The sequence below is a fragment of the Molothrus ater genome, chromosome 16 (assembly GCF_012460135.2).
Source record: "Molothrus ater isolate BHLD 08-10-18 breed brown headed cowbird chromosome 16, BPBGC_Mater_1.1, whole genome shotgun sequence".
Classification (NCBI taxonomy): Eukaryota; Metazoa; Chordata; class Aves; order Passeriformes; family Icteridae; genus Molothrus; species Molothrus ater.
In genome coordinates, this window is record NC_050493.2 from 3796418 (window position 1) to 3822508 (window position 26091).

The window sequence follows — 26091 nt, forward strand, 5'->3', positions numbered from 1 at the left end:
CACACTCGTGGGTGCTTTGTTTTGGGAGGCAGATGAGGCACCAGCTGCTTTTCTGTTACCATCAGCAGAAAAACTCCTCGAGGAACAAAACTCTGCACCTCCCCAGTTCTCTGTGCCACGGGGCCACAGCCCCCAGGGACCCCAGCACTGCCACAATAAAAACACCTCTGTCCCCTGAGGCACTTCAGAGAATGCTCAATAACCATCAGCCATCACTGCTCAGCACATATTCATTGCCATCCCTCAGCTGCTCCCAAGGCAATACGTCCAATAAAAGGCCATATTCCTTCATTATTGCAGAAATGAGACAGTGTAAAACAATATTGGGAGTGATGTCAGAGCCTTTTACTTCCCCATGCATTAGTTTCTCCATTTCTTAAAAGGAAAATGTTACATATTTTATAAAATGACTCAACGTTTTCTGATGGAATGCACTGCATGAGCAAAGTTGCAGAATTCTGACTTTAAAAAGAAAACCCAAAACATTCAAATTTGGCATGAAAAAATCACGTGTATAAGACAGAAATGCCTCCAAAACTTCAGTTATGAAGTACTAACTGCAGGAAAGGAAAACACAATGTTCCTGTACATTACAGAGGTAGCCCTTGTCCTGCTATAGTTCAAGATGTGCCAGAGTTTTCGTTTTAGAGCTCCATAACTCACACATTTGAAATCGCTCTGGGACAAATTCGGTTCAGGGGATGTCAGCCCAGGTGCAATTTTTTTTCTTACTAAATCCTTACATCGATTCAGCCATTTTTGATTTAGAGATTGTCAGGGGCATAAAACTGTCGGAGTTTCAGACACTTTATTTACCAGCTCTGAAGTGAAAACGACACCCAGAGAATCACCTGGTGCAATGGATGAATCCTATCTGGGTCACTGGCTTCGCCCACAAAACCACACAAATTCGAGGCTGAAGTTGCAACTTCTTTCCCAACTCACAGCTTTAGAAGGCAACACAGAGATAATACTTTAAAGGTTTTACCACTTTGAAACTCTGCTCCTGCTCACCATGACATTCATACAAAAAAACCTTTCTAAAAACAGCAGAAAGGCTTTAAGCAAAACCTCTCTATAATAGCCCATACACTCGTGGCTCCAGGAAATGTGATGTCTCTTCAGAAACATCTTTCAGCCATTCTGCAGCTCTTGTGCTGCCTGCAAATAATGTTAATCACCAGAAAACCACACCTGACTGGGCAGAAGTTACCCCAGATTCTGTAATCAGCTCGATGGTGTGGACTGAGCACCCACCAAGGCACAACCAGGGTGGGCTGAAAATGGATGATCCTCAAGGTGCCTTCCAACCCAAACCATTCCATGATCAATTTATACACATTTTTCCTGAAAAACCAAAAAAAAACCCCAGGAAAAATCCAACAAAAGAAAAACCAGAAACTGGGCTGCAACTGCCAGAGAGCACAAACACGAAACTACATGAACACCAGCAGGGATTTGTAGCCATTCTTGGCTGAAAATTGCAAAAAAAAAAAAGAAGTCAGCAATATATGCTCTAACTGCATCTGAGAGGACAGGATGGCTGGAAGGATTTATTGAAATTCTTTGTAGAGGAACAAGTTACCTGTGAGTGTCAATGCCACAAGGCAGGGGGACTGCTGGTCCCTCTGAACAAGTGTCAGTGGAACATTTATACTGCATTTGAGCCTCATCCTTTTGATTTGTATTCTATGTAATACTAAAAAAATTGTTAGAAGTGTTTTTTAAACAGCATTGGTACATTTTTGTATTTCTCTGTTTGGAAATCCAGTTTCTTCCAGTCCTGAGTCTAGATAAAATGATGGAAAAGAAACAATCTAGTGATTTTTAAAAAATCCCTTCAAAAGTACAGAATGTACCTTCACTAGAAACACAGAAATGGGATTTTTAACGCTTGATATTTCAGTATCTACCAACACTAAACTCTTAAAGACTTGATCTCCTCTCATGCTCATTGACATAATTGAGAATTAGTTCCACAGTGGCTCCCATGAATTTACACCCAGGAACAAAAAGCAGAAACCAAGGCCAGATGCACAAAAATTTCACGTCAGCTGGAATTCCCAGCTGTGTTTCTCATCCAAATTGTTCATGAAGTATCAGACTTCAAAAATGGCTCTCAGCCAAACTGGAGGACTTGGAACATTTTCTAGACCTGCCCTCACCAAGGAAGCTTTCTGCCAAATAAAGGAACAAAGAAGGAAAACACGTTGGTAGCAGGTTGGTTGTGACTGTGAATACAAAGCAGCTGAATTTTGTCTGTAAGGACTCAGACATTGAGAGTGAAAGGTAAATTCCCAGTAGAGATGGAAGAGAAGAGTCAGAATTATCAGGGATGGCCAAAGCAAAGGTGTTGCCCAGTTACAGAGGGGGAGGGATGCAGATGAAGTGCCAAAATCACAGATTATGTTTTATAGCTGAATGTCATCCTGTCCCTTGGCAATGCCATCAGCTTTAAAATCAGAGTGTGCAAAACCACCCCTTAAGTGGCTTTTAATTTAATGCCAAGGCATGAAACACTTAACACTGCTATTAAAAGCTGTACATGGGTCAATAAATGAAAGATCCAGAAGGACAAAACCCCTCCCTCCATTCCAGTATTGTACTGCCACAGCCTTCCAATCCAGCACAGTCCTAAGGAACAATTATGGTTGTCCATGCTAAAATACAGATGTTGCAGCATCAGCCTGCACCCCAGCATGGACAAATCCCAGCTGAGAACAGACCACATCAAAGGCAGAAGTGGACACTAGGGTGGCACTGGCAGCAAAAAACAATTTTGCAAAAGCTCTTTGGAAGGTGGGTAGGTCCAAGGCAGTTTAGATCCAAGTGGGGACAGAGGCATTCCTGCCCTTATCTCTGCTCCCACTGCCATGTTCACACCCCCTCCTCTCACAATGATGTTCTGATCACACACAGCCTGTGCACAGTTGATCTGTCTGAAAACCATTTGTTCTTGGCTGGATCAAAGCTCCCAGCAGCTCCAGGTCTGATCCTCTGTCAGCACACACAGGAGGAGGAAAAGTCTTGGTAAGTGGGATGGGGAGAGGGAACAGGAGCAGGACAACCAGAGCTCTGCTTTAGATTGGCTGAAAGTGCTGTGAAATTGCACTTTTAGAGAGAAAGAGTTTGAGAGGAGTGCTGGCAGAAAGGGGCTGTGAACAAAGGATTATATGCAGCTGTCATCCTGGAAACAGGATTTTCTATATCCTTGAGGACTCACCAATTTCACTGCATACCTGAACTGATTTTCATTAATCAGGTGAGCAAGAGTTTTTATTTTTTCCTGAAATCCACTAGGAGCAACATTTCTTGTTGTGCTGAAGCTGAGCAGTGAGGTGTGGTGCAGCAGAAACTTGCAGGGTTGCTTTGCTTAAAAGGACTGCCCAGATTCCTCAAGGACTTGGCTGTGCTCCTTCCTCAAAAGGAACAAATAATTCCTGGATCAGTCAGAACCAATAACCCCTGGACTTTTCTAACGGTGCATGAGATGTTGGTGAGGGTTTGTGAACAAGAAAGACTCTCCCTGCACAGCAAGGACTGTTCAAATCACTGTTTGTACCCAGGGCTCTTCAAGGATGCAGATGAACTTCACAGTAATTATCACTGCAGTTTTAAAGCATTCAAATTTGCCTCACTTCAGCAGCATTCTGTAACTCACTGAATTAACAAATTCCTACCAACATCAATGCAGTGTTCCAGCAGGAAAATGCTCCTCGGAATGTGCTAAGCCACCATATTATTGGATTTTGGTGTTTAATTCTGTAATATGCCATAATGTGTATATAAATGGCACAAAATGTACCAACTTGTTCACAACAATCTCATTACCGAGTGAAGTGATTGTATCAACATGTCTAAGTGTGATGGTGATTTAAGAAGTCCAACATTTGGTCTAAAAAACAGATTATAGTATTTATAAAGACCTGTGGGAGGAAAGGAAGAAGCAAAGCTCATCTGTCAGGAGAACAAATGAGGAATATATAACTCCTCCAAGGCATAATGACAGCAGAAAGAGGGATATTGTTTAAAGCTGATGGAGAAGAGAATTCATCCTATTCATATCTAGAGGCCTGGATAGAAAACCTTGATATATTCCATTACAAGATAGAAAAATACACTCAATCTCATGAATAATGGTATCTTTACTGTTCAGTGCAATTCTTCCTATACTTCTGAATCTATGAGATAATAATTCCAAACTTTTGAAAAGACACCTGACAGAAACTGAACACAAGTTTCAAATCCTTTTCAAAATAGAAAGATGGACTAAAGCTCTGTTGTGTGTGCTGTTTATGGTTTACCTGGTGTTCTTCTGAACATAAACAAAACCCCATGTGAATTATTTAAAGGCTAAGCATTCTCACATACATATATATACACACACATATATACATATATATTATATATCACTTTTTTCTGTTGTTCTTCTGAACAGAAGTCCCAGCATTCATCTGACCCTTTTTTCCTGGCTGACGCAGACATTTCTGGACTGAGCCTCTCAAACTGCCCTGCATCCCAACCTTCCCAGAGCCCCCTGGACAGCTACTCCAGCGTTTACAGAGGACCTCTGCTCCAAAGTTAAACAAAAACTGAAATCCCAACAAGAATTCATTAGTTAGGCTCGTTTTAACCTCCCAGAAACTTCATTAAGGTAACTTTGTCAGGGACATACCTGGCCTTCCACAATCCACTTGCAGATAGAGGTTTTGCCATCGTATCCCGGGCGGAATTGAAGCGTGGCAGAGCGAGGGCTGATGTTGGAAATCACCAGGTTGGTTGGAGCACCTGGAAGTTCTGGAGAAACAGAAAAAAATAAATGAGAGGTAGAAACACTCTTTGTCAGCCAGTTACACAAGCCGACATTCAGTTTCCAAGGGAAAAGGGCTCTATTTGCCCCAGTTGTGGTTATTTTTCTTTTCTTTTTGGCAGAGTTTTACCCACAGCATTACTATTTCTGCTCTCTGAGCATGCACCACATTGTTACAGAGCAAATGAGAAAAGAAAGGGCCCATCTACAGAATTACAGGAACTGTTTCAGAGAAGCTTCCCAATGAACAAACCCTGGTGGTTCTTGGGGGAAGGCGCTTCCCAGCTCCATGTCTGCCAAGTCACCTAACTCCACTGAACTTCTGTTTCCCCAGAATTCAATTACAATAATGCTTATTTACTTCTCAGAGGACATACAACTACAACTGGAAAAAACTCCAAGTTTTGGGTAGTGTATTTAATATTGACCTATAATATCTAGGTTTTCTAGGGCATTTCTAAAGCCTGATTAAAGTAGATGATTTTTTTTCTTCAATTTCTGTAGCAAATAAAGAGGGTGACCTCCTACGAGGAAAAATCTGAAGCCCCAGTCAGATCTTTGCCTCCCATCAGTCAAGATTACAGTGGCATTTACATTTTTAATATCATCTGAATTAACAACAAAAGCAAGTTCAGGAAAGAGATTAAATATAGAGTGTTTATAATAAATTCTCAATAGTTACCTGCACTTATAACAAATGGAAATAACTATTATAATCAGTAATTATATAGTGGAAGGTGTCTCTGCCCATGGCAGGGGGTTGGAACTAAATTATCTTTCAGGTCCCTTCCAACCCAAACCATTCTGTAATTTTATGATAATGCTGCACTCTGTGCAACTGCAAAAGGCTAAAAATGGGCAGGGTTTTGGCATATATTTCAGATATGCACAAATACCCAGTATTTCTTGGTTCTTACTTCACATTTGTGGGAACCACGATCGATCAACTAACCCTGCCCAAGTGGGATAATGCTGTTATCTGGCAGGCACCCTGCCATCAGATATCATGGCATTGATCCAGTCTGCAGCTTGTCATAATTACCTACGATTAGGGAAACAAGGGCAAACATACTTTAGGACACACAGAAAAGTTAAATAATACTGGGGAAGGGAGAAATTGGATTCCCTCAGTGATGAGCAATAACTGCTCCACTTTGGAAAATTCTACTTCTGTAACATCTATATTAACTGAAACTGCTTATTTGAGGTATGAATTGGCTGTTTAGTTTGCTTTTTACACTGGATGGGGCAGAGTGCAGAATTTTAAAAAGAAAATACAAAAAGGGTAAATGTACAGGTGCCCAAATGGTAACTCAGACAACAATGGGACACAACTGCCTCCTCCCAAATATTTTTTCAGGCCAAAACTTCAAATTCTTATTAATAAGATTTTAGTTTCACTATACAAGTGAAACACTCATAGTTGACATAAGCTATATTACTTCCACATGGAAAATCCTTTCCCTTTTAATATCACCCAAACTCTGTTTTTTGCCCCAAAGCAACACTTTGAATTGATTCAGGCTTCATTTTGATGTCTCTTTGTAAATGTCAAGAGATTCTGTATTGTATCCACTTTATTGCTTTGTCCATTCCATTGTCATACCCACACATTTTTTTTGGTATTTGTATTAAACATCCTCAACTTCCTGGAAATTTCAAAAAGCAAGTATCTTCACTTTAACATTTCAGTCTGTCCCAAAAATTAAATCCAAATTACGCGGCAGAGAACTCCAGTGCTTTACAAATAAAATAATTTTTATTACCGCTGAACCGCAGTAACCCGTGACCTTCGGAACACAGAAACACCAAGAACCAGCAGGTGTTGTTCTGTTTTGCTTGCTGCAGGCTGACCCACCTGGGGGCACTCCGGAGGAGATGGTGGAGGAGGTGACCCAGCCGCTGCCCTGGGCGGTGACGGCCGCCACCTCGATGGTGTAGGTGGTGAGGGAGGACAGCCCCGTGATCTTGTACTCCAGGGTGCTGTTGGGCAGGCTGCGGGCCAGGCGGGACTCGTTCCTGCCGTACACCTCCCAGGAGATCTGGTACCCTGCAAAACACATCACCCTCAGCTCAGGGGGGGCAACAATAACCCAGAGAATTCCTGCGTGGGCTTGTGGGCAGTGGCGCATCCTTGTTCCTTATGCCATTCCTTGTGATCACCTTCTATAAGCAGGAAAAAAACCCTCCTTGAAGTTAACACTGGCTAAAATACCCAAGTATTTAAAAAATATTGTTATTTCCAATAAACAATTGATGCAGGTGCCCCTCAGAGCATTATCTCCCTGTCAGGAGGATGTGAGGTCTCAGCTATCTTTTTTTTCTATGCTTGATACGAAATGGCCTGGAAACCTGGAGATAACTTGACAGAGAGGTGGACTTTCATTCTGTGAACTCTACAAAGCAAACGGGAAGAAACACTGGAAAATATAACTTCTACAGGAATACCTAATTAAAAATCTCTATGTGCTTAGCAGGGCTTTCTCCCTTTGCATGCTGAAGTAACCTTCAGTGCTGCCTGTCTAGAAATACTTAGAAATCTGCCAATAACAAGCAGGCAGGAACATTGTGGGAATCTTCTAGGAACTGAAAAACCTCTACTCCCCACCGCTTGTTCCTTGCAGAAATCCTTCAGCAGGGTGAATCATTATCCTTTCTTTCAAAACCATCTTGGAGCCAATGCATTGTCCAAAGCTGCACCTGCCCTGACCTCCATATTATTCTTCTATCATAACTAGACTTTCCTTTTTATCTCTTTGATAACCACTTGCCTTCCAAGAACTTTTGAAACTTTCCACTGTCTGATTTGCTCAATTTTACCTCCAAATCTGCTTGTCCTCCTCCTGCCCAGTCCCACTTTATTCTCATTTGAACCCATGTGAACCTCACTGTGCCAGTCCTTGGAGAGCATGTCTGAAAAGTTTGCTTGATTGCCGCTTTCTTTGTGATTTGACTCAGAGGGTGAAAAAAAAAAATACACATAGCTCTTGAATGCCTGTGAAATTGAAGTGAGTGAAAAGGACTAACAGAAAGGAATCCCACTGAGTGAACCATGCACAAGGCAAACTGGCTGGAGAAACTCCCTACTGGGTTCCTGTTCCCATCATCTAAGATGAGGAATTCAGACCAGTTGGAAGGCTTGAAGGGTTTTAAAAAAAAATCTTTAAAAAGAAGACATGATAAGCTGATTAACATATATGAATTGATGTAGCAAAATGCCTCATGGTATTAACCAGCAAGAAAGCATCATCTCATGAGCCAAAACCATGGTGAGACAAATATTTCTGCAAGAGCCTGAGAGGTGTGAGACGTTCTCAGTCCTCTCTTTTGAGCTGCCATCACAGACAGGGATTCATCTTGACCTGATTTTGCATGATAATGGGCTCAGTGTGCTCACACAGTCACTAATTATGTTTCAGGTGAGGGGGCAGTGATAAAGGGAGGTGATGCTTCAACAATTCCAGCTACACCACAAATGCCCCTCTGATTTGCACTGCAGAGGGGAAGGGGAAACACTACTGAATGCTCATCTGGAACTGGTTTTAAACAATTATCTGAGTGGGAATTAATTAACTCAGTAATTTACTCATGTCTTGGAAACACGGTGCTGTTTTGATGCTCTTTGAATAGGCTTAAGAATCATTTGCCAGACCAGAGCTGATGTAGCACAGACAGGATTGTAATCTGTAGGAAGATTTAGACAAAGTTTAAGGGCTCTGTTGCCTGAATTAACAGAGGATGAGCAGAAAGGTGGGGGCTGACTGTTCCCTGTGTTTGATGCTCAGTCAAGAGGCACGAAGGAGTTGCAGACAGAAGGACCATCACAAGCACCCTTTTCTTTCAACAGCTGTGGGTGCAGCCTGTTCCAGACAATAAATAACCAGAGGAAGATAAGCAGGGGACTTTTAATGCTCAATCTATCCATTTGTTGCTTATGGACAATAGAAATTGTCACTCAGCACACACCAGGCAATCTTCAGTGATTGAGATATCTCCTCTCCCATCTGGATAAGCTTAGGTTATACATCAAATGTTGGTGATTATTCTTTGGACATTTTATCTCTTCTCCCTTGTGACCACAGAAGAGACCCAGCTTTCCCGCCCATTAAGCACATAGTCCCTATGTATTTATTTCCTGGGGAGAGGAAGAAAAATGTTCACCAAGAAAAATATCCCAAGTTTCTGTGTAAATTGAAGAAAAGGAAAAGAGGCAGTACTTACTGTCAGGGATTTTAGTCCCCAATGCATAGTTAAATTCCAGTCATATAAAAGATGAGAACAGAAAATCTGTACATACACAGCGAGCAGACACAAAGCCAAATGCAATCAGGCATAACAAAAACAGATGGAAAAAAAAGTGCTGAAGGAAAGGAACAACAAGCACTGCACCCCCAAGTAGCACTCCAGCCACACTGAGTGGCAGATGGGCAGAACTCTGGGTCATGTGGCTGGTGAGAACACACTCCAGCCAGATGTGTCACAGATGTGAGCCCTGTCAGAGACGTGCCTGGGCAGCACAGCTGGATTTTCCAGAGGGATTCCCCTGGTGTGAGAGAGGGCAGGGAAGGTGCCACAGATCCTTTCCCCACACTCTGGCACTCCACAAAACACTGCCTAATGACCAGAGGAGTTTCAGAAATAATTTTCTGTTGATGTGGAGTAAATTCTCTACACGAGAGCACTACACCCAATCACAAACTGTCCCTCCACATCCAGATCCTCATAAATCAACGTTTGCTGAGGGAACGAGAAGATACTGAGATTTACAGCAAGAGTAATGGGCAATTTCCCAGAGCAGGTTGGCTGCTAGGCACTCCCTCCGTGCTTCCCTCCTCCCAGCACCCCTGCAGGGAACAAGAAGGTCCAGTAAAGACATCAATGAGCAGAAATGATGAATAATTGCCTCCCTGAGCACTCAGATCCCCAAGCAGCCCTCTCTAAACCTTTGAGGTGCTCAGGGCATGAACAATTTTGCTGTTCTTCTATCCCAAATGCAATTTGCATCATTAAGGAGGTTTCTTTTTTCTTATAGACTCTGCTGGGCATTTTCACACTGGTGTTTTGTCACGAATGTCTTCAGTTGATTCCTTCTGAATCAATTTATCCCAAATATAACCCAGTCCATCATTTGCTTCCATCTGGTTTCAACCCATTCTGGGAGGGGGCAGCTTGTTTTTAGCAAAGTAATTCTGCAGAGCTGCTACCTGCTGCTTAAAAAGGAGCAGTATTACATCATCCTGGGTGGAGGTACCTAAATTTAAGCACTTGGGCTGGCCAGGCTTTGGCCATCCTCACTGAATCAATACTGCTCTGCTTTCAGGAGTCATTAGGTTCTATTCTCAAAGCACTTAAATCAGTGCATATTTCAGGCAGGTTTCCACAGTGGAGAGGCAGGAGATGATCTGCATGAGGACTCCACAAACAGCTCAGAGCACACAGCTACAAATGATGCATGTCATAGATACAGAGAGGAAAAACACTGACAAGGGAAACCTTATCAAAATAATTACACCTGTCAAAAAAATTACACCTTCAGAAAATTAGACTGATATAATATTTCAGTGGTCAAGGGTCAGAAAAACTGGTTTTTTAAACTCCTAAAATGAATCTTTAAAAATTAAACATTTTAACACTCTAAAACCAAAATATTTTGATCCATATGAAATTATTTTCTCCCTTCCCAACTACCTCCAGTAATTTAAAGTCTGGGAGCTTTTTTGTGCTTCAAAACCTTGAAAACCTTTGTTAAATGGAATGTCCATCCTGTGCAGCTGCAATAGTTCCCCATCTGAAAACAATATTGCCTCTGTTGATAAGAACTAGAGGTTTCCTCAAGTATTTATACCTTCCTTTATGAAAAACAATGAAGTTGCTGCTGTTGTATCTACACTGGCATACAGTAAATAGATAAATAGCTTGTCAAATGGCAGACTCATCAAAGGGAAACAAGAGAGTTCTGAGCCCTTGTGATAGTTTGTAACAGATTAAATAATGACATGCAAATTCTGTCACGCAGTCCACAGCCAGACCACTTGATCACAGAGGAAGGATTCTGCTGATTTCAGGCTTGGTCTTGATTGCAAACCCCAGCAATGCTAATCCAGACTTTGCAGCTGTGAGCTCTGCATCGGGACCCCCCACCCTTGGGGCAAAGGCCAAGCACGGCCTCACAAATTTCCAAAAATTCAGTAAAGCAGGTGGAGGTCACGGCGGATTTAACAAGACCAGACACCCTGTGGGGAGCTGATTTCTAACACAAACTGCTTTTCCAGTAACCACAATCATGAGCTGCCAGTAATTGGAGCTGTACTTTGTGTAACGCTCCCTGGTGACATCTCAATTACCCAGAGGAGGGGCCAGGAAGCCAGCAACAGCCCAAATTCTCCCTAAATGCTCCACTACACAGTTTTTCACTGCAGCAACACATTCCACCCCCCACACACTGAGTAAAAAAAAGAATAAAAGCAGAGGTAGCAGCTGATACCTGTGATGATGCCATTCTTCTCTACAGGTTCTTGCCAGCTGACCTTGAGTGAGGTGTCCAGAATCTCAGTGAAACTCAGGTGTCCCACAGCTCCTGGCTCTGGCAAATCAGAAAAGGAAAGCTGTTAATGGGTGAACCCACTTAACTGGGATCAGATTCACGTGGCAGGGTTAGGGATGGAGAAATATGTCCCTGAGCCAGGGCTAAGGGAGGCTGGAAAGCTCAGTGAGAGGAGAATGCAAGGTGGGAAGAAACACTCTGGCTATCATCATGTCAATTATTTCACCCAGTTAGCATCCCAAGTGTGTGGAGATCTGACAGCATTACTGTTTGTCCTCAAGGATGCCTGTGAGGTGTTTGCCTGCCCTGTTTTGTGCAGCAACGCCACCAGCAATCCCCTCACCTGGAAAGAGCCTTTTCTCTATGCAAGGTCACAGCAAGGACAGAGTCACGAGTCACTGCTTGGATAAATTCCCTCAAAACAACTCTAAAAATGTCCAACATAATGGCAACTGTCTTCTGTAAAATGAATACAAGTGTGTGAAACTTTTTAAAGGGTTTTTATGATGTAGCTCAAGAGCTCTTAAAAATTTCAGCTCCCCAGTGTGCAATGAAAGAGCATAAAATGGAATGACTGTCAAGAATATGCCATCCTCCCTCAATTTTGATCTTCAGGGGAGACAACCTGACTGATTTTTGATCCAAATGCTGTTCTGTCCTCAATCGATGCACTGCAAAAAGGAGGTTTTGTTCACTTTATATTCACTGTGCTTCTGTCATTGGATGCCTGCCCGAGTATCCTCCAGCTCCACTGACATCAGTTGGCAATTTCTTGTCTGCAATTTCATGTTTTGTTTCCTCTTCAATTTAGTCCAGCCTCTTATTCCCCTCCAGCTATGACAAAAAAAAAAGCCCAAACCCTGCCAGTTGGTCGGCTACAAACCCATTTGCAATTCTGCAGTCCCAGGGAGGAGAATTCCCAAGCCCACTCTGCAGTACCCAGCAGTCAAAGCACACAGAAGAACTGCTGAGCCTGTAGTGATCCCAGGAATGCCTGACAAGAGCATGGAATTATCACAGTTTGTGGAGCTGCAGACATTGAAACCACACACTCACAAAGCTTTGCTCCAATCAGCCCCTGCAGTTGCAGCCCAATTTTAAAGTCATCAGGAAACACAGGTGCAGGTGACTCCAGGCCAGGACATGACACTTGTGACTGGATATCAGGTTTTATCTGACCTACAGCTTGTCAGCCAACAGATCCCTGTTTTCCTAAAGGATTGCCTGACTTTGCTGTCCAGACAGAAAATGATCACCTGTGAACATGAATGACAGGCCTTTCAAATCTTTTTTCCCATCACATAAATCCTGAAGCAACTCAGCTTCAAGGAGTTCTCTGCCAAGATGCATTACACCATCCTGCAAGGAACTTCTCCAGCACTGTGAAAACCCAGAGAAACAATTCTGCAGGGTTTACAAATAAATAAATCAACTCTGCTCATCTCTCCTGCTGAGGCTCATTGCAGCATGTAGCTGGACACACCAAGAAATCTCTCAGATTATCTAGAAAATACAAGTCTGGCTCTCTCTTGGTTTATGTTTCCTGATGGAATTCTCTTGTGTTTAAATCAGCATGGGATCCCAGCATTTCCCTGAGATAGCCTCAAGGAGACAGGGCAATGACTCTGCCCCTGCTCCCACTTTGTGGAAAGTATTAAAGGTTCATTTCTGCAGCCTTTCCTTCAGCAGAAATATTAAAAGTATCTTTCCTCTTCCCAGCTGATTACTTTTTGTGAAATCCAAGGAGTTTTGTATCTTTGGTTTCTTACCCTTCTGTACTCACTGAGGTCAACCACAGGGTTCTACTGTGCTGAGAGGGAGAAGACAGATGAACTCAAACACATTTACAAATCATCACTGGCTAAAGCTTTTTTCCCCTCAGGAAAATGGGCAAAAAAGCTGATAATGCACAGGGGAACCTAATACACGTTTCACCTTCCACCACACCTTTTGCTTTCATCCCAGACACACAAGTTGGAGTTCAGATTAGTGGCTCCCACAGATTTCTGGTCCTTAAATTCCTACCTCTGGCAACCTGTTCTAGTACATAGAGGAGAGTAACCACACTAGGAAAAATCCATGGGAGAGTATTTTTCTCCAGGTTCCTTCAAAAGTATCTCATGAGAAACTGGATCAGCACTTTAGCCTCACTCCTGTGAATGTTAATGACAATTGGATTCTTCTTTACGGGAACACTGACTAACCCAGAAGATCCCTATTAAGGCAGAGCAGTATTTCTAAAAACAATATCTTAATGGATGAATGAGACACTTTTTATTCTGGTTTAAACCTGCAAATGTGCAGCAGTGTTTATGATCCTCCTGAAGCACTGGCCAGAGCCAGGATCACTGTGGACACAGTCAATTTATCTGCATCAGACACACACTGCACTTGTTAGGCCCAAATATGTCTTGAGAAAACAACTTTGGCCACAGAGACCAAACCTTTTTCTGATGCAGGAAATAATTTACATGCTAAAGCACTCAGTTCATTTTATTTAATCCTGCCTCCAGTTTTTCAGGATGGGAGAAACTGCCTTGCTGTGATCCTGGTTCTTTCACAGAAACACTTGCAATGTAATATAGATACAGATATTTTCAATTTATTGAGTAACAGCAGGACACAATTGTAAATTAATCATTGACCTCCACAGGAAGTTCCAGTGCTCAGTTCCTAAGAAGATCAATTCATATTTATTTGGGTGCCTGAACATGGATTTAAGAGCACAAGGATTTGCAGACATAATGCATTATGTGTTGGCTGAACCAGACTATGAAGCTCTTAGATAATCATCAATATAAAAAATTCATCCAGGTTTAGCCCATAACGAAACAAAAGAAAAATCAAATATTTGCCACAGGCTGAGAGAACACCCATGGAAAACTGGCTGAGGTCACACGAGAAGAGATTGCTGTGAACCCAAGGTCAAATTTTAAGCAGAGAGGTTTAAAAATTGGGGTGCTCACTGTCTTCCAGGGTGCGCAGGAGCTGGGGAGGGCTCCGGGGGCCGTCCCCTGGGGTGGTGAAGCACAGCACTGAGGTGTAGTAGCTGGTGAACTTCTTCAGGTTGGTGATGCAGCCACTGTGAATCCCGTGGAAATCCGGAGCGATGGTGACCACGGTCACGCTCTCTGGGGCATCCACCGGCCACGCCAGGAGCTGGGAGATTCAAACAGGGATGAGCTCTCATTAGAAGTTGTGTCTATTTGGAATCAAAATCGGTTTGGCTGCCAAAACCATCTTAATCTGATTGCAAAGAAGCAAGCAATGCTGTTAAAGCACTGTCAGCTCTGATGCTGAACAGATGGATGCAGCACTGTGACACTGGAGGGATGTCTGTAACACTCACTGCTGATGGGGATCCACCAGCATTGCAATTCTCCATGGCTGCTGCTGAGCAATGCCAAAATTATGGCAAATCATTATTCAGATGACACGAGCCTTTTGTCTCATCAGCCTGGCCAGTCTCTGCTGCTGAAAGCAGGCTGAAGGAAGAAAAGTACTTTTCAGTGCTACTCTGTCATAAATGCTTTATCTTATTTTCTTTAAAGATGCCACAGTCTGGGGAGGTTCCTGGGATTAGAGGGAGAGAGCTGGGGACACACACACACCCTCCTGCCCCTTCCAGAGCTCCCCCAGCACCCCAGTGAGCAGCCCTGCCTCACAGGCTGGCAGCATTACAAGCTCAGTGGACTGGGGACATCCACACTGTGAATGATTCAAGCGGTTCTGGAACTACAGAAAGAATAGAAAAACGGTTGTAAAGATGATTACTACAATTTTCAACACCTGAGTCCCAAAAGTTAGACTCCTGAAGACATTTTCATGCATTTAAAATAGGGTGCTTGTCAGAAGAGCTCAGTCTTGCAGGTTTCATTCATCTCAGTGGATGTTCTGGGCGATCAATATCTCTGAGAGTGCAATACCTCATGTGTAGGTACCTAAATGAGGACTTAAAAAATTCATTTTTGGCAAACGACTTTGAAATTCTGAAACAATTTTTGAAATCGCCTTAAAGGCTTAGGGGTCTAAAACTTGAAAGTGTTTATGAAATTTTTATTTTGTCCAAAAATCCTTCTCATGTGGCTTACAGGAGAATGTTAAAATTCCAGGCCTGACTCAGTATCTGTGTAAATCATGCTACCTGCATTGATTTCAGGCTCATAAACATGAATAGATACCTGAAATTATTAAGCCATATTTGACATATGTAGCCAATGTCTAGAGTACCTGATAGCCAGAAAGCACAGTTAGGGGACAATAAGGAGTAATTTTGTTAGGAATATTTCATATTTGAGAAAGTGCACTTTACAACTTCTGTTGAAATGCAAATAAATTTCAAAGAAAAGATAAAATGTATAATGGCTGAAGAGGACAGTAAGTTTTATTTTCTTTTCTAAATCCCCTCTGTGCACTACAATTGGCATTTATAACTTTGGAAGACTGAACTCTTGAGTGCATGTTCACGAGGAAACGTGTGCAGAAAACACAGGTGAACAATTTTGTCAGTTAAAGGAAAAAATGGGTTTAATCCTTAAGAAAGGCAAAGGCCTGGCTTTGACTACTAGAAATTTATAAATCATACACAAAGCTACTCTAGAAATGAGTGACAGAAATGATCTCACATAGTCTTTGTACTGCAATTCCCAACCCCTGGGAGAAACAGGTTGGTAAAGCTATGGCAATCTACTGCAATCAGAGAAATATAAATTTTGATAATTTCAGAAGTTTTTATTGGCCACTGACAGATACAAATGACAATTTCACTTCCTTTGTAGCATTGCTGAAGAGATTGAAACAAAAATTAGAGGTAGCTATGCAATGAGATGAAGGATCTTTAGACTGAAACTCTGAATATAACAGAGAATGAAAATCTGAAATAAGACTTTTGCAAACATGGGCTCATTGTGCTTGGACCTGCATCAGAAGATTACAGTGCACTGCAGTCCACTGAACCCCAGAAGTGCTTTTATTCTCCAGAGTCTGAACAGAAGCCAAGTGCTATTTCTGTGCTGGAGTTTCAGGGTATTGTGCTGCAGCCCTGTCAGTCACTGAGCCTTGAGAGCTGATTCTATCCCTGCCAGAAGCAGACACACACATCTCCATGTATTTATTTACCTCTTCAGCACTGAGATTCTCAAACCACTGCTGGCCTTCATGAGAAATACATTGGTTTGGGCAGAAATACCATAATTCCCATGCATATCTCTGTCTCAGTCTCTGTCACTCTGAGACATTCCTAGAGAAGGATCAAGTCTTCTGAAGCACCTCAAATCCATGTACAATCCCTTAATTCACAACTTGTCTTTTGAGCTACAACATCCTCCTCAAATCACTCCACCCAGCACTCAAATCAACCTCGCTCCTCCCTGCTCATAGACCACACCTGTCTTCCCTTTTCCTGCTCTGAGATTCGTGCAAGATTTCTCATTGTTCTCTCTGTGGAGGTTTTTAAACCCTTCATTTATTATGCCCTGACTGCTGAATCACTGATGGAGGTTCTGTTGAGAGCAAACCACCCTACCCAGCTCCTCAGCAAACACTCCACTGGTCAGAGGCTCTGTTGAGCACTCTCTGCTCTGTGCACTCCAACAGATGTTGCCTGATTAATAAATTCTGCATTCTCAAATCTCTCAGATCATCACAGTGGGAAAGTCAAGGCAATTATTTAGTGTGCTGCCTTGATTCCCAGTGAAATGAATGGTGAATCTGCATTAGCATAAACAGAAACCTCAGGGTTGGTTTTCAGTGCCACAATGACATGTCTCCTGAGGTGACTTTCCAAACTGACATGGAATTGCTTTCTGGCTTTGGAAACTCTCCAGGAAAATGACAAAGGTATGAGGACTTCTATGCTATGACACATTCCCTTTTCAGAACTTACATAAATTGCAAATATTAGAATCATAGAATGGTTTGGGTTGGAAGGGACTCTGAAGATCATCCAGTTCCAACCTCTGCCACAGGCAGGGACATCTTCCTCTTATCCCAGGCTGCTCCAAGCCCTGTCAGGAGCAATATCTGCTCACTTCTCCCTTTATCTCTTTATCTTACAGGTGTAAGATACTCCTGAAAGCAGAGAGGTACTTTGGAGATTCAGAGATCATAAGGCTGAAGTTCTGGTTTACACCAGGACTGTTAATGCAGACATTATTTGGCGCCTGTACTCACCTTGTAGCCTTGGTTGATGCCGTTGATGAACTGCTGGGGTGGAGGGTTCCAGAAGAACTGGATGGTTGTGGAATTCACAGCTTCAACCTGCACGTTCTGAGGTGGAGCTGTGGGCACTGCTCCCAGGAGCAGAGAGGGAACAAAACAAAAACAGAGAGGAGAGGGAATGAGGGGAAAAAAGAGAAAAATGAACACAGAACCCACTGAGTGTCACTTGCAAGTCGCAGAGTAATAAGAACCTCGAGAGAGGGATGCACTTCCCGTGCAACAGCAGCGATTTGGAAAGCTGGGTAATTGGGTTAATTTCTCATTCTGTATTGGAGATTCCTTCAAGGGGAGGAGAAGAAATGGCTTCTGCAGCTTATTATCCTGCAGACGAGTTTCTCAGAAAGACTTGAGCCACGTAAGGACAGGTGAGCACAGCTCTTTCAGTCATCATGAGTGCACGGAGAATGAAGAGTTTCTGAGAAAAATTTCTGGAGTCCTTTAGTGCTGCTCAATTCCCCAGATCAGACAAGAAAACATGGAGTTTGCACAATTAAGGTTTTAATTGTGAATTATAATCTGGCAACAGCATATGTTTATTATTTACTGCTGCCCAAAGAATTAGGACCAGTCATATCACATGTAGTAAAGATTTTTCTTGGGAATTGAGAGTTGTTCTCATTTTATCTTGATATGATATAAATTCATGTATATTGAATTGATTATATATATCCTGAGCCAATACATCCTCTAATCTACTAAAAGTTGCACAAACATTTTATGCCAAGGATTTAATTAGACAGATGTTTTCTCAATACAAAAGCAAGCATGGAACATAAAGGCATGTTGCCTTCAAACAACCAAAACCAGCATTTAAATATTTCACCATTCAATAAAATGTCTCATTCCAAGCAATTTCTTCAACTTACTGCTTTAAGATGTCATTTCTATAGTTCTCAGAGGAAAGAATATTAATAGACAGGCCTATTTTCTGATATTATCAAGCTTATAGTAATTTTAAGAAGAAAACTGCTATCTGAGTACAAAGAAATGGACTCAGACACTTTAAATCCCATAAAATAAGCTTAATAATGCTTCAAAAACATCACTATTGACAGCCATGTGCATTTGTATTCTACTAAAGAGGAGCTATCCACAAGTGGTTTTGAAGCCTGGAAGCCTTTGTTCCTTCTGCTTCCAAAGGAAAGTTTCTACCAAAGCCCAGTGATTTGTGCTTCTAAGGAGAATCCACGATTCCCACTGAGAATGGTGGTTTCCTCCACACTTTTCAAAAACAGGGCAGAAACTTTTCAAGTTCCAAAGCGCTTTTTGGAAGATGAGTCTTTGTGTGGAGAAGAAATGAAGAAAAGAAGTTCAAAAATGCAAAAGTGCCCCTCTTCCCACCAAAAGTTATTGTTTGTTTGGAAGAGACATGAAGGGGCATTATTCTTAACTAGTGCTGACAATATACTAAGACAGGACAGTGCACACTTACCAGAGATGTGCACAGCCAAGAAAAATCAACACAGAAAAATGGAGAAATCCTCAAGGATGTCAGGTTTGAAACGACAAGAACATTCACTCCCCATGCCCTCTGTCACTAAAATTCCCTGAAGATTCTGCCATGGGCTCCACAACCTTGCTCTGCAGCTTTTTTAAACCTCAGTAGCTGCGTATTAGTCAGAACCTTCATGCCCTAATTTTAAACTTGATGTGACAATTTATGAACTATGCATAATTATTGAGTTCTGGAAGCAGAGTTTATCTGATAGTACTCTAAATTTTCATTAGAATCTGGGCTCTATTTCCTGCCATGTATCATAATTCCCTGTGTGCTTTTGGAAGGTTATACTATTATCTGAATGACCTGTAGACATCATAAAGTTTTTCTAGTCAAGAGATTCACCAAATCATCCTGAGATACAGTCATAAATATTAAAGTCACTCTACACTCATAATGAGTTGCTTTGGCTACAGTCCCCCACTAAATGCATTTTTTTTCTTACTTATATTCTTGATGAAACTGTTTATTATGAGAGCCACGAGATATATTTGAATCTGCTTTTGTGTGCAATACCTTGTATAATTAATGGTTAACATGCATAATTTTTTTAAAAGTCAAAATTCTTACTTTCCTGCACATTTGCACTGTTCAGATATTGTAACTGTCAGAGATTTGTTACTGCAGAAGAAAATTGTGTTACAGGTCTTCAGGTTAGTTTGTTATCAGAAATTCACCAGGATATCACTGATAGATTCATCTCCTCCAGTCAGTAAAGCTAAATCAGCTGAGCACCACCAAGCTCCAAGTTTTGCTTTGTGGTCCTCACAGTTCTCCAAAAAGCTCAGGCAAACACTTGAGGATAGGTTTACTGCAGTTTTAGGAATGTGGATAACCAAATGCAATAGTTATTTCTTTCAAAAAGGAAATATGTTTTGTTCATTAGGAGATAAATTTCTGAAACAAGAATATATGGTCATAGCAGAGAAAATACCTGCTGTAATATGAAAAGTGGAAAAAATTATGAACAGAAAACATAAAACCTCAGAATGTTGGAAATCATGATTGATATCACATTTCCTCCTTAGTTATCTTTATTGAAACATCAACATCTGCATCTCAATTAATGCATTTAAAAGATGGAAAGAACATGGTCCATCTGATTTGCATAAGCTTAATTATACTGCAGAAGGCATAATGTAATATATTTTTATATTTTTAATCAGTAAAATATTGGCATTATAATCTCAAATTTACTTCAAAGTGCCAGTTTAAAATTCTCCTTTTATGTCCTGATATTAAAGGCTTCCTTGGGTATCTGAGCACTTCTGCATTTTAAAAAGAAAAGAAGTTTGAGGAAGCCAAATCAGAATTGACCTTCTGGTCACTTCAAAACTCAAATACTTTTCCAAGATCATGGAGAGTAACTTCCTGAAGCTTTGGCTGTCTGCACAAGGGATTTTCTAATTTAGTGGTAGATACCTGTCCTCTTCCTACAAATTTGTTGTCAAGCTGTACAGAAGCTGCCAATGTCAAACAGGTGTTTCAAGAGTAAACCCCAAGTATTTACACTCCCAGCTTTCAAACCTGCACTTCATCATGTCTGCAAGTATTCCAAAGCCATCTCACACTGGAGATCCATCTGGGAGTCATCTCAGAGCTGCAGATCAAATTGGTCAGACACAACCAACTGTTACTTTCCTCCTGATAAAGTTCATGTGCTTGGAAATCAGCAGAGAGCTCAGCCCCCGGGACTGCGGGTTAACGTACAGCATTCCAAGTAGAAAAGGTCATGGAAGCACTCTAGATAAAAACCATTAAAAGGGTTTCACTGACAAGATAATTGAGAGGAGACAAGGCACTGAGGTTAAGCATGTGTACATGGAATTATTCTGTCTCTGGCCATGTGCAAACAGCATGGAAATCCCGTGGAGTTTCTGACTGCCAGACTCCTGCTCCTAAATATAGATCTTCAGCACAGGCTTGGAAAAAAGGCTCCTCTGGAGCTCCTGACCTTTGAGGTGGCAATTTGCCTGTCTCAGGCAGGGTTGTGGAACTGCAGTTTTCCTCTAGGTGAGGATTTAGATGTTTCTTTAATGCACCAGCCTGAGGTGCTGAGCTGCACATCCCACGGGAGCAGTGGGGATGTGGAGCTGTAATTCCTCTTGGGAAGCCTCTTCCCTCTGCTCCCTGCTGGTGCTCTGGGCTGTGCTCTGAACTGCAGTGGGTGCCTAGGAAAAGTGGTCTCTGTAACACTACACATCTGAAAAACTGAATTCTGAAATTCAGCAGTGTGAGATTTGGCACTAACTGACGAGTTGGGCTTCTTGTGGCTGGGAAATGCCTCCTTCCTTTCCGGCATGGCTCTCACACAGACAAGATTTTATTGCTTTATTAAGAGCTGGGGGCCAGGGGCCTCTCTGAGACAGCAGCTAATTTCATCACCTTGTGAAATAATTTAAAAATAAAATAAAAGCAGTAGATGGCAAATGACATGTAAGCAAGAGGAACTCCCCCAGCCACTACAACTCCAACTTGCTTCTGCACAGGAGCAGCTGGGCCCAGCACAGTCATGGGTGCTCCAGAGCTATTGGGAGGATCCCCAAAGGAAGTGACAGAGGATCTTTAAGGTGGTTTTGCCAAGAAAACCCAAGGGAAAACTAAGGAAAATATCTTTTCACTGAGATAAAGCGAATGATTGCAGAGAGATTCTGCAGTCAGGGATTCCTTTTCCAAGATTATTTCCTACATAAAGCAGGAAGCTTTCAGTTAACTGGGTTTCCTCTGGCTCTTCTACACATTTCTCTGATTCATCTCTTAGTGCCTGAGGAAGAAGCTGCTTTGGACCTGGCTGAACAGACTCCTCTTGCTTTTATGCTTTCCACACCATCAAGACTCACTGGTCTGGTAACTTTTTTTCAGGAGGGCTTTTTCTCAGGCCTTCTTGGCCTGGCAAGGTGTCCATGCACAACAAAGAAGGGAAAATAAAACAACATTCAAATACATGTTGAGATCTGTGAGCTTTGGGACATAAGACTGGCTTTTGAGATATGCATCAAAAGAAAGACATGGCACTAAAAGCAGAAACAGAAGTGGTTAATGTCAGTGGAGAGGCTAATGGAAGAAAAGTCTCTACTTGTAAACCTTGCCCTGCCTAAATCTAAGACATGGTGGGAGTTTTTCAAAGAGAGAGTTCAGAGATATTCACAGTGGTGAGATAAAAGGGACAGACCCAAAGTAAGGGGTGGAAGTTGCTACTTTATCAAATCAACCTGCAAAAAAAGGCAAACATGCCCAACAGTACAGAGCAGAGACAATATTGTCACCACACAAAGATGTTTATACCTTCACAAAGCTGTTCTTACATGAAAAGGTATTGGGAAACTTGAGGTTTTCATACGGCAATGAGAAGTCCTGCAGGACAATGCTTAAATAAATAAAATTACCCTATGCAGAGGGCTGGCACAAATCCCTGTGAAAAGTAACATCAAAGCAAGGAACAGCTGGAGAAACTCTGATGAAGAAAGACCTATATATCCAGAGCATCAAAGGATCAGGCTGAATATCACTCTGAAAAGACTTTCAAGATTTTAGAGCCAGTCAACCTGTCTGACCCTCGTGCTGGGATGTTCAGTGCTCTGCCAGTAAGGCCTCCTGACATTTTATCTCTCTGACATGCACCAGTTTCCCCCCAGTTCAGACCCATCAGCGCCTCGTGAGCTTGGCTGTGTTTTGGAAGCTGGTGATTTTTGAGGAGCTTGGAGCAGCTGATTAGTTTTCAGTGGCTAAAGCAATGCCAGAGGACTAATAAGGGATTAATAGACTAGCTCCTGGTATAAATCCACAGCTTATATGGCCAGTCAATACCCCCTATGACAAAGGTGCCAATATGCTGATGTGCTCCTGCCAATGGGCTGATCTGCTCCCGGGGTTCATTTCCTCCCAGGCTCTGCCTGCCCTGCACATTGATGAGTATGAGGTATTTCTCATCTGCAGACAGACAGGTTCTTGCCAGCACAGCTCACATCATTTAGTGCATGTCAGAGCAGAGGCAGTGGTGGTGTGGTACTAGGAAAGGGGGATGGATGGGAGTGTGTGTCTTTGACATTTATCTCTGCTCATATTAAAATCAGAATATGATTTACAAGGCAGTTTTACACATGGCTTTTTCTTACTCCTGCTAGTTTGGTTTGGGAAAAAACATTCTGGAGCAAGAAACAGTCACTAGATTTCCCTGTCTTTTCTCAACTACAATAAACATAAAGGAGCAGAGATTTGGACAGTAGCACATTACATATGGAGACTGGATATTAATCCAGTTTCAAATTGTATTTATACCAACCAGTCTCCCTTTTCAGCTCTAAATGTAAAAAGATTTCAAATTCTTTTTAAAACAGGACGTATGACTTTGGTGAACCTAGCAAGGTTCAGCATGCTTTAGGTAGTTATTAACAGCTATTAGCAAATATCAATATGAAATAAATCAGAAATATCCAGTTTTTCTTCTATGTCTACCCAGCACTGAGGAATTACATAAAGCCAAAGAGGCCATTGTAGGTTGGCCTGGAGTCTAAACACTCTTGCTGATTAACATGAATGCAGGACTGACTACACCTAATTTATAACAGAGGATTTATACCCTTATAAATGACAACAGACAGCCAATCAATAAAGGATGATAATAACTGCACATAATATCAAGGGAAATTAAGAGTCAATTACAGGGTTTAAGAAAAAAGAGTGTGAAGTCCAAACCTGGGCCTTAATAGATGGAAGGTTAAGGTGCTATGATAGCTTAAAATGTGCAAATAAACAGGGTAATGAATTACAAGCATAATCACAAAAGGGATTCAAATTCTGTGGGCAAACCAATTCTGTGCAGAGCTTGGGTGTTTAAGTGGGATAGAAAACATTAATCCTGGCCGAATGAGAAGACTTCAAGAAAAACATTTCAAGGTCTGCTATAAATACTTCTAGAATGAGGTTGAGTGTGCCTAGGCTCCTCTGAACTGTGAGACTTTACATGCCCTAAGACAAAATATAGATAGTTCATTCCCCAGTTGTTGTGGTTAGTTAGTGCTGCATATGAATAATCTGTTCTTAAAGATCTCCCTACACCTCAAACTGTATCTAATCATGTTATAACCTACTCCTAGTAACAATTAACAAACAACTACATCTTCTTCCCTGATTGAAAATTAACTGATGCACTGTAAATCTGCTGGGTTTTAAAACAGTATAATTGTTTTATGACCAACGAAGTAGAGCCCATGTACTGTCCAGTGCTCAGCATCCAGCACAACCCTGCAATTATGGGAATATATGGAAGCCTTAAGGACCTGGCACTTAATTATCCTACAGATTTTTATACCAATCTAGAGGTGTAAACATGCCTTACACTGGTTGTAAAAAGTAATTACATATCCTTTTGTTGGTGTAATTTATACTCTCCTTAAAGCACTTAGAAAAGTGTGGAGGAGCTGTAGCATAAAAATCAGGGCTTTAAAGATCATTTTATCTTCCCCTTTGAAAGTATCTGCACCATTCCTGACATGCTTCAGAACCCTTTCTCCACAGGTTGTATTTCTTTCCCTACACTTTCCTTGCAATTTATTCCATATTTCTCAAACAAGGTGTTCTGTGATTATCAGAACTAATGCAGCTGGTTCACTCTATCTCCTGTATTGCATATGCAGCATCTTGCATGATACAACCAATTCCCTGAAATATTTTCTCTAACTCTCCTGGCAGGGTAACCTCAGCCCCTGCCTGTCACAGGTCCCATAAATCCATTCCCCAGGACCCCAGCTCTCATCAGCATTTCTATTTATTACTTCTGCTGCAGCTGACTCTGACCTGCAAGTGTGCCAACACGTCACCACGAGGGTCAACAAAACAGATAATTTTTTACTTCACTCCCAGCTTTTCCTACAACAGACATAGAGCAAAGACTTGGCTCTGATCAGGCACTTGAAATTTGCAGGTGCTCCTGCTCCAAGCTGCCCATCAAATTTGGCTGAAGTGACCATTGATTTCCCAGGTTCTAAGGTGGGATTGCCAGGCAGCACATCCCCTGAGGAAGCTGTGGGATGATCAAGGAGATCCTGCTGGGGTTTGCTCACCTCCCTGCAGTGTGTACTCTGTCACAGGCCTGCTGAAGGCTCCCAGCCCAGCTCCATTGTAAGATGCCACCTGGATTTCATACTGGGTCCAAATGATCAGGTCTTTCACCAAGCAGTAGTTGATTTCTGCACTGGTGATGTTTTTGTACTGGTACTCTCCCGGGAGGCCGGCCAGGCGATACCTGCCATATGGGGAGAAGAATTAGCTGGTTAATGAGATGGTACCAATTAGAGAAAATATCCTGGCTGGCAAAACAGCTTCCTTTGTGAAGAGGCAATATGCAAAGTTTTACAGCAGAATTTTACCAAGAATAATGAAAAATAATCAGAACATAGCAACTCTGATAAGACCATATTATGTTTGACTGCTATAGTATTTATAATCTGATCTCACCGAGATTACAGGCTCAGGGCTAGACAAAATGGGTATTTTATCCTGTTTTATGGTTGCAGAAAAATTACAGCTTTTTAAATGTGGCTTGTCTAGTAAAAGCTGTGATTTAGTACAAAAAATAGCCCAGATGTGATTTTTATCAGAGTGCTGCTGTAAATCAGCCTGAGAAATTGTTTTTTTCCCTTCACTTCTGAAATCTGAAAAGTAAGAGCTCAGAGGGCTCTGACCTCCTGGGATCTCAGCCACTGGCACCCCTTGCTTCCACCAGAATTTACTTCAGAAAATAATTAAAATAAGGATTGAACACAGTTGAGACTGAAGGGTTGGGTAAGCACTGGAGTTCCAGGAGAAGGGCTGTGCCAAACACAGGTGGGTGATAAATATCCTGAAACTCTTTCTGCTCAGACACAAGCAGCTGAAACACTAAATATATTTTCTCATGTAAAAACTGTATTCCAGAAAACAGAGCCCCTTTGATGTGTCTCTTCAGGCCAACAAACTATAGAAAAAACCTAAATTATAGAAAACAAACAAACCTTGCAAATCTGTGAATGTGAATAATAC

The 26091-nt window shown here is 41.8% G+C and overlaps 1 protein-coding gene across 1 annotated transcript in view; it reads right to left on the bottom strand.

Annotated features, from left to right (window-relative positions):
* The window catches only part of SDK1 (sidekick cell adhesion molecule 1), a 382295-nt gene that overhangs the window by 87135 nt on the left and 269069 nt on the right, over positions 1-26091 (bottom strand). Inside the window, 6 exon segments of the mRNA XM_036392619.2 lie at positions 4676-4797; positions 6669-6860; positions 11295-11393; positions 14321-14513; positions 17526-17641; positions 25134-25315. Of these exon segments, the coding sequence (XP_036248512.1) occupies positions 4676-4797; positions 6669-6860; positions 11295-11393; positions 14321-14513; positions 17526-17641; positions 25134-25315 (904 nt within the window).